Source organism: Chaetodon auriga, chromosome 3 (genome assembly GCF_051107435.1).
Source record: "Chaetodon auriga isolate fChaAug3 chromosome 3, fChaAug3.hap1, whole genome shotgun sequence".
NCBI lineage: Eukaryota > Metazoa > Chordata > Actinopteri > Chaetodontiformes > Chaetodontidae > Chaetodon > Chaetodon auriga.
Genome location: NC_135076.1, coordinates 20,878,100 through 20,894,348, shown reverse-complemented (window position 1 = coordinate 20,894,348; position 16,249 = coordinate 20,878,100). Strand labels below are relative to the sequence as shown.

Sequence of the window (16,249 nt, the reverse complement as noted above, 5' to 3'; positions counted from 1 at the left end):
CTTCATTACATCTCAGAGAGAAATATTGCATGTTTTTCTACATTTGCAGATAATATTTAACACAAAAAATATCCACTCAGTGGCCACTTCATTAGGCACACCTGTAAAATGTAATGTGCACCAGCAGCCGAGCCATATATTGTACCATAACACCTTCAGAGAGGTATTAATTTGACCGTTTATTATTAAGGTTGTAGTTGGCAAGGTTTTGCCTCCTCCTATCTACAAACATGAGGGTGTGGAAGAATATTACAAAGCCTATCAATGCAAATTCACACTCATTTCCTGCCCAGAAGATCGGCTTCATAAAGCAATCATAAAGTGGGGTTAATGTTTTACAGTTGTGACATCGTATGTTGCAATAAATGAAAAGCTCGTGTCTAACCCCCATGACCCAGCTGATGGCTGAGGCGTGTGGGTGTAGATCCGGTCTGCGGGATGCCTGGATCTTTTAAAACAAAGCAGAATGGGGCTCTTGTTTTACCTCCTACTTGCTCTGCATACTTGGGATGGCCAAGACAACAGGCACAAGCAAGCATTGCGAATACTTTTCCTTCTTTCTTGCAACACAGCACAATACCAGAGTCTTCCCCCAGCGACCTGACTACTATGACAACTGGCAGCTATCAACTGAAAATCTTTTCAGCATGTCACAAACACAGTGAACATACTCGTGCTGCAAGTGCAAATACAGACGCACAAAATAAAAGATAATTTAAAATGGAATTTATTGGCATTTTAATTTTAAATACATAATGTAACAAAAATTAGAAAGTCTAAAGCATACCAATACAATTAGTTGTTTTTCTTTTTTTTTGGTGTTGTAAAACTATTTACAAAAAGTATTTTCAAGTCTGATATAAACTGTACAGTCATCTGTCCACAGGGGGCCAGGAGGACAGTGGGTGTCAGATAAGTGGGGTGAGGGCAAGTGGGGTGACGTGAAACTGAACTAGGAGGTGCCTGCAACATCAGTGAAGATAACATTTAGGTCAGAACATCTTCTCTTCATATATTGTGATCCATAAATGGTCTCCCAACTTAAAAAGAAACGAACAAATGTGGAACCCCAACTGTGGAAATCATTGACCAAGTCATTTTCCAATGTTTTGCATATAAAACTAAAAAACAGGGAAGGAAACACAGCCAAAGATTATTTTTGGATATCTTAGGCCTTCTTCATTTTGCCAAAGTGAGAGCTGCCATTCTCGTGGCGAGTGGAGCCGTTGGTGGCTCCGTGGTTGATGCTGTTGCCGTTCTCGTGGTGTTTGCCGTTGGTGTAGACAGCTGTGCCGTTCTGACACTGCTTAACGTCCACTTTCGGCAACCGCTTTCCCTTCACGTAAGCCTGGATCCAGAAGTTAGAGAAGAGCACGAAGAAGAAGGTTCCATAAATCCAGATGAGGTGGATGATCATGGGGAACTGGTAGTCGCAGGTGTCCATGAAGTAATACTGGGTAACGTGGAGGGATACCAGAACAAACTGGGTCTGTTGGGAAGAATCAGGAGTCAGTCAAACACTTACAATGAATAAATGTAGAAGAATTTGTCTTTTTGGAGACTGGGGAAGGCTCAAGAGAAATGCATTTAAGCTACACAAAGCTGTGCTGGTGTTGATCCCTGAGGCCTACAGTTAACAAAATTCACATTCAATGATCAAACAAAACCAGACAAAGAGTAAGATGTACCAGCTGAATGGCAGTCATGTATTTCTTCCACCACAAATACTTCTGGAAGCGTGGTCCAGCAGCAGCAAGGCCATAGTAGAAATACATGATGATATGGACGGTGGAGTTCACCATGGCATGGAAAGATCCCATTCCACCTGGGGTGACAATGACAAACATCAGGATGACTCAGACAACCAAAGAACCTCTGACCTTGAGAAATGAGTCCAGGGACTACTGGTTAATCATTTTCTTATGACTGAATAGAATTCAATACTGAAGAGGTAGTCTGTACAAAGGTTCTTCAACAAGATAAAAGCGGAAGCGAAATGGAAGGCGTTGCTACTGACTGTACAGGTGAACAGGTTCAAGATTTGTTTGCAGGATGAAGTAATGGTGCTATCAGTTGCTGGTGTTCTTGCTCCATTAATCATTTTCACTCTCTATGACTGCTTTAGTTAATGTGTACTCACCGGGAGCGTAGCAAACACCCCACCACCAGGTCCAGGGCATGAAGGAGTGGTGGAAGATGTGTAGGAAGGTGATCTGACCGTGCTTTTTCCTCAACACGAAGAAGACCTGACCGATAGAAGATATTGATTAGTTGAAGGAGAGCTATAGTGACCAACACTGAACGCCAAGGCTGTTGGGTAAAATGGACTGAACTTACCGTGTCGATGAGCTCAATAATCTTGGAGAACCAGAACAGCCAGGCCACACGGACCATCTGGAAGAATAAAGACTCAGCCGTCAAATACTAATTTCACCTCATATTAATCAAGGATTGTATATGGTTGAGTTGTTAGAGGGGGCTTACTCTTAGTGCTTCAGGACTGTCAGATGTATCAACTGCGTCACATCGCCAGGTATACGTTGTGGCCCAACCAGACATCAAGAACTATAAAGCAAAAACGTTATTTACTTTGGGACTCATCACTGTACTGAGGTTTTGGTCATAGCAACCAACCAAAACTGCACACATGTCCATCTCAAGAGCCGCACTATAAACACCAAAATGTTCAAAAAGGTGCAGAAAGTAGATTCATTATGAGCCTTTACATATTGGACACTTTCAAGAACAGAGTCTTACTTCGTAGACGATGAATATGGACAGTGCCACCAGCGTGAAATTGTAGACTATCATTGCTTCTTTTAGCTGGAAGGGCTTGCGATTGGCCATTATTCGAGGTCCGAGGTACAGTACAAAGAACAGGTAGCAAAGCAATATCGCAGACATGGGAAGAGGATTCTGCATGAGTGGATACTCCTTCACCCGCACATCTAGACAGGGAAAAAAGACAAAGCTACATTAAACAAACAGGCAAATATATAGAGTGAGCTTTTTGCATTTATTCAAGTAAATCACCTACCAATTCCAGCCAAGAGGTAGTCATATATATCCATGGCGTGTGAACCAATCTCCTGAATCCCTCGAAGCATGTTTGCCATCTTGTATCGCTGTTACCCTATTATCTGTAAAACACCCAACAAGGTCATCATTCATTTTGAACTCGTCAAAACACAGCAGCAATCCTTCCATCACTCCCATGACAGTAATTTGACAGTGAAATATCACTCAGTGCAAGAAAACATCGTCAAAATAAATGTCTTTTTAATCCACATACAGTCTTTTTGGGTGTGTTGGGAAGTCATTCATATGAACCATACTCCTCCTCCATCGGTTTTCATTCATTTTCTATAGAACCTTGAGGAGCCTAAAGTCATTTTCAACCAACTTTTCCTTGACGGTGACATTTCCAGAAACATCCAACAATAAAACTCAACAGCATTCTGCTTCAAGAATGAATTACATAAAATCTTGTGGTGAAAATAAAAATCACATGTCTTACTCACTGCCTGGGTCTTCCCTGATGATCACCCGTGACCAATAAAGAGGAGCAATTTGTGACATTTACTTATTCAGCAGGTCTGAAATGCAATTACTGGGGCAGAGCAGCTTATCGCTCACCAAGCAAACACTCCCAACAAAAATCCCAGGATGCTTTGCCCTGGCTCCAACCGCTCATCAGACATGGCCTGATATTAGAGAGGAGGTGCTACAGGGAGCTGGGAGGGCATCCCTCGTCCCACAGTAAGGCGGCACTCTACTGGCTGTTTGGGTATTGTGTGCTAACTTCTGGCATGACTCCTGCACACAAACTGAAGTTAAAGGTCATTGAACTGAAAACATAACCTGCAGAGAACTGATATCAAAGTTCCTTCAACCAACAGCAAGTGTTCTTTCTTATGTGGCAACAGCATTTATTGGAAAACTACCAGTGCAAACTGAATCCTAGTAATGCAACTTCAAATACGGCAAGTATTTCACCTTGCATAATGCACACAGGAATGTTGCTATGGTTTTTCAGACCTGCGTGTTCTTCTGTTGACAAAGGCTCACCATATCAAGTGCAAACTACAAAGTGTGTTCACAAAGCAGAGGACATGCAGGGTGCGGTCTCCTCTCGCCACAGTGGACCCAGAGCGAGCCATTGTTTGATGCACAATCTACAAGGCTCTGAGTTTTCACTGCCTAAGGACTAAAGAACAGCCCTCCTTAAGCCAACATAATTAAAAGCTAATAATTTCATGCTGTGGAATGAAGGGCAGGGAGCAGAGAGCATGCAGGTGCTGCAGAGGAAAACTGCAAGACGGGACACTGTAAAGACATGTCAAGTGGAAACTTCAGCTATGTACCAATAATGATCTAAGTTTAAGATGTGAACTTGCTCTCATCATCAGTCTTTCAAAAATGCTGATGCTTATCAAAGGATGCCGAAGAAGAAATGAAACTTGCAAGGAAATGTTGGAGATCAGATACGGGACACAAGTCTGTCAGTCTGCAACTGACTCACTGAAGCAACGTTAAACACATCATCTGACATCGTCAGAAACTATGTTGCTCAAAAAAAATGTATGACGACACACTGATACAGAGTTGTAGCGTGTTTGCACAATCCAAATGAGTTGGTTTAAGCATAATATCCCTTGATCTGCTTATGTTAGTGTATTAATTGGGTCAAAGTTGACTGAACTGAGTACAAGTCTACAGTGAAAACAGATTATATCTCCTCTTTCTTTTGTAGATCCTCCCTGCAGTTCTCTCGCGTCAGCGTTCCTCATCCTTCACAGTGTCTCTCTGGTCGGTCTCACTGCGAGGCTGCCAGGTGACTGAGCCCACCGACCAATGTGTGACTGCTGCACTTGGCAGCACTGCCTAACTTCCTTCCGTTGACATGGTGGAAACTTTATCGGGAGTTTTGTCTTCTTGCACGCCACAGTGTTATCACCAACAGTGCAAATGGTGGTGTTGTATAACAGATCAGATACATGACATTTCACAAAACTCTTACACAAAAAGCTGTGGCTGTTTTTGAACCGATGAAGCCTTTGGTCAGGCGCCTCACATTTCAACAAGAGTATCATCATGCCTGTGGTGTAGAGTCTGTCTTGTTCTGAGGAAAAATTCTGAACAGTTAAATTGATCAGATCATCTGACCAGGTTAGTGATCATGTTCAGGTTACTGTGACTTGGTGAATTTGAATTGTGTAGTGGCAGCTTGACCACATCACATGGCCTAAATCTGACTTCAGAATTTGCTCGCAGTGGTATTTTAAAGGAGTTCTTAAAAGGCAATGGTAATGCATTAAATTTCAACAGTCACACAAGAGCCAGTCAAATTATGTTGTAGACACGAGGTGATGGCTCAGATTTTAGATTTCTCCAAGGTTTTAAGTCGAAACTACTGTACAAACATGTGACTCACGTCTTCTTAAAGAACTCTGGCAAATAATAAACTGATTGTTTGAGTCAGGGGGAACAGTCTCATGATCATAGCACTAAGAAAAAGGAAACAACATGGAGTCCCAGATGAAGATGGAAGTTCAAAGAAAAATGAAGGTGAAGGCCCTTCTGCTGCGGCTCAGTGGCACCACAGAACATCGACTGGCACAGACCATTTTAAAGCTAAGAGCAATTACTGTGCCTCACTGCTTTGCTGCACTATTTATGGCATCTACTTATCAATGAGAGACCTAACTGCTTTTAATCTCCTCTAATTAAATGCTTTCATGCTACCTTGGACCAGTTGTATACATTAACTCACTTGTTCAATGGTCATGCTGATATGATGATGATGATCAGCTATATCAGCAATACTTGTACAGTAATTCCACAAGAGGACAGGAACTTCCTCATAGCTGTGTGAGGGGTCCAAAAGGTGTCTGCTGTATTTTTCCCCATGAGAGTGAAGCAATCTATCTTTGACCACATGACCACGACAGCACCAGTTTACCTTTAACCAGTGACTTCTGTGTCCTCTGAAGTGAAAAGGTCATGATCTACAGCCCACAGCTACAGCAGTCCAAACTAAAACTAAGTTTTAATAGCTCTGCACTAACGCACCGTTATCCCTTCTCAATGTCCCGCCACAACCACTCATTCAGTATTAGGAAGCCTTGACAAGGAGATACAGTACAGTGGAAAGAAAGGGGAAACTTTTCCTATGAGAGTCATGTCAGTGAATCATAGAGATGGAAAAAGGGAGCTCCCCCTCGTGAGGAGGGAGTTAATGAACAAACTGGAGCAGAGAAAAGGGAAAAAAAAAAAAAAAAAATCAGCCAGGAGCCTATTACACAGTGAAGTCTGTCATAAAACCAACATTTCAAACAGACCAGCCAGAGATCCTCAAACACCGAAACACCAGAAACCTTTCTGAAGAAAAAAAAAAAAAAAAACCAACACCCTGAGCTGCTAAACATATGGGCAGACTCCACACACAAGTAAGTCCACTGTCTGCATAACATTGAGCAACTTACCTTGTTGAGACTAGAATTTCCCCTTTAAAATCAGCACGGCAAAGCCTCTCTGTAATCTCTGAAGGCGGACGGGCGGGCGAGCAGGCAGGCAGGCAGGCAGGGGCAGCAGCAAGAAGGGAAAAACAGCAGAGCAGGGAGAGAGAGAGAGAGAGAGAGCGAGAGAGAGAGAGAGAGAGAGGGAGATGGAGTAAGGGAATGAGAAAGTAAACTGACAAAGTGTGACTGGTACAGCAGTCTTCCAAATCCCCACCCTCCCTGAGTCACACAGTGGATGAATAACAACCTCACAGAAGCAAAGGGAGGGAAGGAGGCAGAGCCAGAGAGAGAGAGAGAGAGGGAGAGAGAGGGAGGGAGAGAGCTGCAGAGTATGACTGGGGTGAGAGTGAGATGGCCCCTATTTAAACCCACACCACAAAACTAAAGAAATAATTGCCGATTTGCTACTGTGTGACCACCGCCCTGACTTCAATAAGTCAGAGCCCCCCCCCCCCCCGCCTTTGACTCTCCTGGTCACACCCACCACCCACTGAAACACATGCGACTCTGGAGTGGCCCTGTAAGTTTTCTCTCAGGGGTGGGCTGATGATATTGTTCACAGGCAGCGGGCGAGAAATCAGTGGCGACTCTGTTATCATGAAGGGGGCTATTGTTCCGCCTTTATTGGCTCTCGACCCGGCCAACACCCATTAAGCAAAACTGGCATCCATTTCTCTCATTTCTCTGAGCTGAGAGACGATCAATATCGTGGCTTTCAGTTCTTTCATATGATGTTCCTCATTTTTATTGTCTACATAAGAGAGTACAGCATTATTCAAAACTCTTCGCATTTACGACAGATCCGTGCTCGCTTCATTTGCTGGCACATATCGAACGCACCAGACAAATAGATTAAGGCTAGGGAGCATCAGTGATGGTGATAAAGCCTCAGTGTTTACTCAGGGTTGGATGGTACGCTCATTATAATGAGTGCTGTAAAAGGGAAGGCATGACTCATACGATAATGTTTAAAATTCTTCCGAGCGAGTTGTGTAAGGACAGTTCGCTGATAGGAAATCGTTGATCTCACTGCCGTGCCAAGCCGCCCCAAAAGGAACAAAACATCATAGCAATAATAAAAGACGTGACGTTCTCTGCTCACTGGTCACTTAAGTCCAGCAGGAAAATAGCCAGTGGGGAGAAACGCACGGGAAACCCTGCCGCTTCACTCATTTCTTTCACTGTGGGCTGATTAAACAACGCATAATGGCTAAAACGTTTAGAGTTCCTGAGGCTAAGGCCCGTTTATTATCACTCTACAAGGCGGCGTTCACTCCTGCAGACTAATATGAGAGTAGAACAGCCGTGTGCGGGCGATACACTGTATCTGATTGACTGGGCTGGTTTTACCTGTCACTCTGTCCCTCTCTGGGGGAGGGGGGGGGGTGATGGCAGTGCTCCCTTTTTGCCCCTCCCCCAAATACTGAAAACACACCTGGCAAGAAAATAGATCATCGTTCTCGCTCTGTAGGCGCTGACAGAGCCATTTCAAATATGATAGTCATCTGGTCCCGTGAAACCAACACCCCTACACACCCCGCAAAAATCACCACCAACGCAAGGAGGAAGGATGTGGAAATGCCAGCTGTGGTTGTTTCCAAAACCAAACTGCATTAAGTTTAATTAAGAGAGATGTTCACCTGTTAAACACAAACGTGTGTTCACATCTCCATCTGTTGTCCTTGAGACAGAAAACCAAAGTCATTCATTCAAGTGGAAGATAAATGACAGACAGTGACTAAGTTGCCCCCTTGTGACTGTTTGCATTCACCAAAATTGTGATTGATAGTCAAATTTCATCGAACTTTTTAAACCAAAAATTGTCCGAAAGAGTGGCAAATGAAAAAATTTGGCTTTGTGTAGGACAAATAGGAGAACTTAGTGAGGTACAAGTCAAAGTAGTCAGAGAGAAACACTGAAAGCAAAAAATACAGTAACATAAGAATTACATTTTGATAACGGTTTGGCAGTGATCCATCACTGCAAGTGCTTGACGTACAGCTGTATGAATGAATATATTGATTCCTAACTATTGATAATCTCGCTAATCAGTGTAGCAGTGAGCACAAGTCCCCTCCAGTACACACACACACACACACACACACACACACATATATATATATATATATATATATATAGAGAGAGAGAGAGAGAGAGAGAGAGCACGCTGGTGTGAGGAGTCTGACGTTTCTCCCTAGTCCTTGTCAGTGCACAAACCTCAGGCCAGGTTCTGTTCTGTTCTCAACGTGAAGACCGTGTACATGCAACAGATTATCCCGCTCTGAACACTCATCATACAGTCGAGGAACTGCCTTCAAAGGTTAATGCAAAGATGTCGGTGAAAAGTTATGACAGATGAGGTATTTGAAGTGATTAGTGGCTGTGAGCATTCTGGAGAGTTTATGTTTTTTTTGGCAGGAAATATCTATTTACGTCCCTTTCTGAACAGATTACATCAGTTAAATGAATAATAGTGTCAAAATGCAAAAACAATAACACACATTCCGATCAAGCCAACAGGATGATGAACTCATTGACGAGAAAACAAAGGCCACAATCAGCACGGTGCTCCCGGCCCTCAGGTGCGGCACAGTCACCTGGGGCCACGGTCTTCTCAGTCCAGATACGACTGACATAACCGTCTCTCAAGAGGAAGATGAAGATACAACAAGCTGTGTTCAAACTCGAGCTGTTCTCGGTCACAACTGCCTCAGCTGTCACTCAAAAATGCTTTTTTTAAAAAAAAAAACAAACAAAAAAAAAAAACAACCTTCTACCAGATCAGAATCATAGGTATGTTCCAAGGCCTGTTTGCCAAAACTGGAGCGTACACAGATTACTGCAGCTGCATTATACCCTGAGCACAGAGGAGGGTCGAGCTAAACTGCTTTAATTTCATATTAGCGCCAGTCTGGGACATAAAATCCAAAGTGGTCTGCACCATGCAGGGTCCTGAACAGGGTGTGGCAGAGATAAGGTGTGAACCTGAGAGAGAGAGCGCGCATGCATGCACATACATATACACACACACACACACACACACACACACACACACACACACACACACACACAGGCACTGCAAAGCTTAAAACAATATCTTAATGATTTTTTACTTCAGTGGCAAATATTGTTTCATAGATTTCACCATTGTTATACATGATGGAACATGTGCAAGAAGCATCTGAAGTGCATAAATGTTTTACAGGCCAAACTGTCAAAGTATATTTTAATATTTATGCATATTCAAGATAAATACTTTTGTTTTGACTTTGTAGTCGTTTAAGTCTCCATTTACAAACTATTATTATTTGAGGGATTCCTGTCAAACATGTTAGCTGTTAGCTAATACGCACATATCATTCATATCCAGGTTGGACTGAAGCCATTTTGCAGTGAACTTCTTTAAAAAAATAAAACATTTAGCATGAATACAAACGTATTACATGCACTGACTTTAAAAACAAAAATAGACACAGAATAAATGTGTCAGGATGACCTGCGTCCCTGTTCTGTGACCTTGTCCTTTGCTACATCTAAATATAAAAACACATGTGCCAGTCAATTTGCATGGATCATAATTGAAAGGTTTGTTAGAAATGCCCTCCGCTCATCAAAAAGAAATCCAGATCTCGGTCTAAACAGTGAGTGCACATAAGCTTTAAAGATCTGGAAGTGCACACTGGATGCATGCCCACTCATGGCAGATACCAGCTACGATAAGACAGAATACCGGCGACATAATGATAAACAAACGCAGCACAATGCATCCATTTAAACACCTTTAAGAAAATAAACTTTGACAACCAAATGCTTAAGTCGTAGTAACTGTTACACCCCCCCACCCCCCAGCACAGGAATGTTGCTGGACTTGACTTGAGACTGGCATGTTTACACCATCTTCACTTCATTGTGTTTGGGTGAGGGTGTGAGGGTGTGTGTGTGTGTGTGTGTGTGTGTGTAGGTGGTGGTGGGGGAGAAGTATCACCCCTACGTACAAGCATTCAGACGACCGTTCGACACTGGTCTCATTCTCTTCACGCCCCTCCCCTCCCTCCCCTCTCTGTCCCCTCTGCAGGTCTCACCCACCAGCGACTCCGATTTCTGAAACTTTCCACACACAACAATGGCGGGTTGCGTCCTTATGAATGAGAAACAGGCGCATGTGCACGAAGCGTTAAGGACAAGCGAATCTGCACGGCGGCATCCTCCAGTAAAACCTTAGAGAGGAGCCAGTGAGCGGCACATGAAAAGTGACATTAACTTCACAATGTTCGAAGATAAATTTATCTTAACTTGTGTTTTTATACTGTGCATTTGGACGTCACTGCTGACATCCAATGACAGAGACGTCACCGCAAAGTCAAGCAGGGACAACAAGGAACCAACAGTTGAGCCACATTATCAGATAATTTATTGCTTACACTGGAACACTGCTTATACACACACACAGCTGTGGAAAAGTTTAGGTCAAAAGGTGAACCAAGAAGCCGTTCTGTAAACTGCGACGGTTTCCAGCTGACACTTTTGAGTAGTAATTATACTACTGAACTTTGTTTCTCATTCAAATACACTTGGATAACCAGGGGCTGTCTTAAAAACCTGTATGATCGGAAGGGCAGGAAACATGAGCCGACTTCTTTTTAGAGATGAGTTCTTGGCAGTGAGCTGGGGCCGTATAATGTCTGAATAATCGATTGTGACGAATGCCAAATCTAAGAAAAAAAAGATCTGAGTTTTCAGGAGCCGATGGGACATTCAAGGGCAGTGCGGAGAATGCAAAGATATACAAGTTCTGACTGGAGGGCTGTGTATCCTGCCAGGTTACTAATCTGCAAAGCATTTCCAAGCAAACTTGAAAACAAGCCAGGATTGTTTCTCTCCTGAAAGAACCCCCCCGACTTCTCAATGTTGAGACTGTAAATGTAACAACCCCCCCCCCCCCCCGAAACACAAACACACACTCAAGGGTGTGTCCTCGCAGGTGTCTCATGGGAGAGCACGCTAAAACTCATCAACAAAACAACTTCAGACTTGATCGATGAGCAAGGCTAAGAAGGAGCTGGCAGACAGGCCGGTGTTATGCAAGACTTAACCTCGACTGGAATGACACACCATGACACAGTTACCAGGTATGTCAAGAATACCGAACATGCTACTACGACAAGAACTTCCACTTCAGTGTCAAACATACAAACGAAGCGAAAAACTCCAGTGAACATAGTAAAAGTGTATCTTTCAGCTATGACTGACACACACACACACACACACACACACACACACACACAGAGGGACAACAATAGGCCATTGTGGCGATGACTCCTCAGCAGGTGAATCATTTTATGATTTGTAATAACGGATTCGATCTGACCTTTGCTCTAATTTTCCAAAAAATGATGATTATGCAGGAAATTGAACCTTACTTTCTCTGATATCTCTTTATATTAAAAAACAAAGCACTGCCCAATTGGGAAAGTAAGAATTAAAGGCCAAAATTCGCATTAAAAAAAACAAAATATGCCTAAACTCATCGCCATCTTTCTAGGATGCTACTCAAAATACTAACAGTAATCTGGCAACCAGCTGCACATGTTGGTGCGTTTACAGGCTACGAACATAAACCATCACCTACAACTTAACGTTTTTAGTGCAATTGCAAAAAATATGTGAGAAATCAACGCAAGTCTTGCTTCTCTATCTCCTAATTTGACCGTTTTTTTCTGGTATGTAAACTTAAGTCTGTGAATAGACTGTCCTTGAGGAACCAAGTGCAGAAAAAAAAACCTCCTGCTGCTTTGGGTCATGTGGGTTCAGACTTAAGGATGTTGAAATTCTGGCCACACCCCATCAATTTCATCACATTTGTCTTTCACCAAGAGGAACGTTGGACCAGTGGTCACACTTCTTCCTCTTGACCTTTCTGCCAATCAAAAGGCTGGGCTGTGGGTGGTTGGGTGGGTTTGAAAGTTGCACCAGACAAGATTTATACGGTATGAAAAAAATGCTTCAAACACAAAGTCTGACTAACAGCATCCTTACATGACCCTTCAATGTAATTTACAGCATTTTCCCCATTGAAATGCTGAATGTCTTCTTCTCTGCCCACAGGAGCAAAGACAAAATTAGATCTCCTTAAATATCACTACAGGAGCTGGAGTCAAAAGTTACAATTGTTTAAACAGTAACTTCGTGCCGCCATTTGGAGCCTGCACACTCGTTTGGTGTTGCTTAAATCAGCTTCTGTTCATTAACATGACAGTGTGTACTAACAGCAGCCATGTCCATTGTTTTTGTTCATTACGTCACGTTAGATGTTGTCTTACATGTGCATGAGACATCAGCTTGGTGGACACGGTTCTCGATGCGCTCCAGTACACACACACCCTGAGCTATCAGACCCTCGTTCGGCCGTAACACAGTAGCACAAAGCACAAGAGTGAGCAGCCACTGCCAGGCCAGGTAGCCGAGTCACACTGAAAGGTGCATGCCGGCTAAGACTTTGCAGATAGCAAAGGTTGTAAACTGTCAAAGTTATCAATGTACCTTTGACACAGGGCATGAGCAACTGTGTGAGGCTTAACCGCTACATGAACACACCCAGTATGACCTGCAAACATCGTGAGGAAAAACCTGCTTTAAAGACAAGAGTCATTTCCACCAGCTGAAGCTTCTACTTTCATCATCAGCTCTGCGCTCGCCTTAAATGTGGGTCCTTCAGAGAGGCTGTTTGCATTGGACGCTGATGAAGTGATAACAATATGCATCACGGGTGTGTTAACAGTCACAATGCTGCTGTGGTGTTTGCATTACTATCACAAATACAGTGCACCCGGGCGGTTGACCTTGAGGCCCTTTGTCTCAGCCCCACAGGAGTTGGTTGTGGCCAATGTTTACATGTCTACAGAGCCAGTGATCCATAATGGGCCTTAGGGGACCATCATCTCAGAAGAAACAAAGTGTTTTCTATGTGCAAACAATCAAAATTTGGTCATGTGCAGTGCCATCATCTCTGGACCATGTTTGTCAAATGATACTTGTGTGGTAAAAAAAAACAAACTACAATTTCAGCCTTACACAGCATTATTTACCCACTGTACACTGCATTAACAAGGTGTGGCTGGTAGAGGTTCTGTTTTTCTGGCAGGGTGACAACAGTTTGACATGACTAATACTGCTGCATCCAGTAATAAAGGCGGGTGACTAAACTATCAACACTAATTAACAACACTATCTATACTAAAATATGTTTGCATGTAATAAGTAGCCTACATGCAGTGCAGACTGTGAACCACGATGTGAAGATTTCTCTCATTACAATTAGATGATACCACTAACAACAATGCTGAATCATCATCCAGAGCAGTGAACCCAGTGACCTCACAAGGCTTCCTGTGACCTCTTCCGTCCCCTCTCCTTTCTCAGCATGGCCATGGGAAAGATCAGATCACTTCATTGGAATGTTTTTGTTACACATTCACTTACTTGACTGACTTTTACTGGTCAGCAGGTACAGGTCAAGGTGAGTCCCAACTGACTGCAGCATGACAAAGCACCAGGTAGGCAGCTGCGTCACCTCACAGGTTAACCACATCAACTGCACTCTTGTAAATACACAAGTACTCAGCTACCAAACAGCATTAAAAAAATCAGTCAGGACACTTGAACTGGACCCATTTAGAGCCTCTGATTAAAAAAAAAAAACACATTCACAAACTCCAAACAGTTCAAAACAAGCCTCGCCTGAAAAGTGACCCGTTAGAAACAGCTGCATCAACTGGCCAGCAGGTTAACTTTCACTTTGAAGCCACCGCGAGGCTCAACTACATCTGCTGCAACCCCAATGCCTACCTGTTAAGCATGCACACGCACATCAATGTATCCTCTGACAGCTGCAAGCCACAAAAAGATGACCGTCAGCGTTACTGTTTGCCTTCAAAGTGCAGATAACAATACCCACTGAGCGGAGGAAGTCCGGCAGTGAATGAGCCCTTTTGTCCGTGGCACAGGTGCGAATAATAAGCAGGCGGCAGATAGCATCAATGCGCCGGATAACTGCGCGAATTGGCATGCAAATGGTAGCTCCGAGCGCACGTTTTCAAGGGACGCACATTAGGCACCATGAGGTCAGGGGTGACTCGCGCCGGACTTTGATTCGCTCAAAACTAAACATATTGTAAATTTGCGGCCAAAAAGCTGTGTTTTGAAAGTCTACTTCTAATATTATAGTTACAGAAGAGGAAATAAAGTCACCCGGATAAATGGAACTTAAAAATGACGCTGCGCAAATACGCAGCGCGCACGACCCTCACACCGCCCCTCAGAAGAAAAACCGCACCTGAAATGAAGTAAAACCTCGAAGAGCCCACATCTGCTTCCCCGTTAAACCTTAAGAAACCAGTGTCAGAGGGAATAAAGAGTTGAAACAAACCTGCGGAGAATGTCGAAATGCAGGATAATTATGTCGACCAGCTTGTGTCTGAAGTCAGCCCTGCTTCCTCTTTCTTAAATCTGACCCAACCCTTTGGTGGAGCTGGAAAAAGGTGGAGTCATCTCTACGCTGCTGTGACTGGGTCGCCTAATATGGACGTAATCGGCTGACTGTATCAAATGGCAAATCAATCCAAGATCATAGCCCTTGCAGCCTGGTCTGCCTCTGATGAAGGTGGACCCGTCTAAACTCTGGTGCACAGCAGGTTATCGCCTCCCAGGGTCACATGAACACTGATACGTTCTCCAGAAAGGGATATCATTAAACTTTTTGGGTTATTTTACATTATGAGAAGGAGACACGCAGTATAAAGCTGGCATCATATTACCATCAAATCAATATATACTGTATATAAATACCTGCACTATCATACTTAAAACAATCTCCCTCTCCATGGAATTTACTATAAAAAAATGAGCTAACATCATGGCCTACCTAGAACAGTTTTTTTTTTTTTTTTTTTTATCTTCCATCCACCAGATGTACTGTAGCACACTGTAAATGTCAGTGACACTGTTATCAGTCTGGTTTATTCAGGCCTCAAATCAATAAGTGACAGAATCTGATCCCAGTAAAGATAAGAGTCTGCTTGCCCATGTCTGTCAAACAGCAGCAGCGAGATGCTTTACATACACTATATAAACCATGTCCACTCCACTATGTGTCCGTTTATTGAACACGTTTCAAATGAAAACAAAAAGATATGATTCAGGTTATTCTAAGTAAACCTGCACATGTGGCCCGTTACAGTGAGGTGGATGACGCTGTCCTGATGGTGGCCTTTGCCCACAATGATTACATTGAGATGACAGAGAGAATGGAGGATGTGCGTAGAGCCTGAAGCAAAGTAGCACAGCGTGACAGACACATGTTCTGCTTGTGGGGTCATAAATCATACCTGTAAAAGCAGTAAACTGTCCACCTGGTGCTCTAAGTGCTCCTTCTTACACTACCTGAGGCATCCAGGTGAACTTTTAAACTCCTCCTTCTGGAATCTGTGCCTCGTCTGACCTATGAGTACAGATGAGGCAAAGACTTCAACACAGAACTGCTCAAAGATGTCTCTCTATAGTCACCTGGACAAAGGCTCAATTGACAGTAAGATGCCAAATCCAAATAAAAAAGATATAAATGCCTCAAATAAGTGTTTTTTTTTCTACTTTTTATTTCACTTAAATTGACAATAGATAACAGCAAAACTCATTTACAGTTCAATATACATGTGTATCACATCCCCCAAACC

At 43.2% G+C, this 16,249-nt stretch overlaps 1 protein-coding gene across 5 annotated transcripts; it reads right to left on the bottom strand.

Moving 5' to 3' along the window:
• Window positions 1-710: 710 nt before the first annotated feature.
• On the bottom strand, window positions 711-15,060 carry elovl1b (ELOVL fatty acid elongase 1b). 5 transcript variants are annotated; one of them, XM_076726065.1, is made up of 9 exons: window positions 14,947-15,060; window positions 6,486-6,543; window positions 3,038-3,140; window positions 2,758-2,948; window positions 2,485-2,565; window positions 2,338-2,394; window positions 2,141-2,246; window positions 1,689-1,825; window positions 711-1,489 (listed from the first exon to the last, which is right to left on the bottom strand). In XM_076726065.1, the coding sequence occupies exons 3-9, from the start codon at window positions 3,114-3,116 to the stop codon at window positions 1,169-1,171; spliced, it is 972 nt and encodes a 323-aa protein (XP_076582180.1). In that variant the 5' UTR covers window positions 3,117-3,140; window positions 6,486-6,543; window positions 14,947-15,060; the 3' UTR covers window positions 711-1,168. The 5 variants fall into 5 exon arrangements, with proteins under 5 accessions (XP_076582180.1, XP_076582181.1, XP_076582183.1 ...); XM_076726066.1 differs by lacking the exon at window positions 6,486-6,543 and having other exon boundaries at window positions 14,947-15,031; XM_076726068.1 differs by lacking the exons at window positions 6,486-6,543; window positions 14,947-15,060 and adding an exon at window positions 14,854-14,875.
• Between the last annotated feature and the right edge of the window lie 1,189 nt (window positions 15,061-16,249).

Excerpts from the sequence above, each read along its gene's own strand:
- elovl1b (XM_076726065.1), bottom strand. The coding sequence starts at position 3,116 with ATGGCAAACATGCTTCGAGGGATTCAGGAGATTGGTTCACACGCCATG. Across the intron at positions 2,566-2,757 it reads CCATATTCATCGTCTACGAA|TTCTTGATGTCTGGTTGGGC; the intron begins GTAAGACTCTGT and ends TTTGCTTTATAG. Across the intron at positions 2,247-2,337 it reads TTATTGAGCTCATCGACACG|GTCTTCTTCGTGTTGAGGAA; the intron begins GTAAGTTCAGTC and ends TCTATCGGTCAG.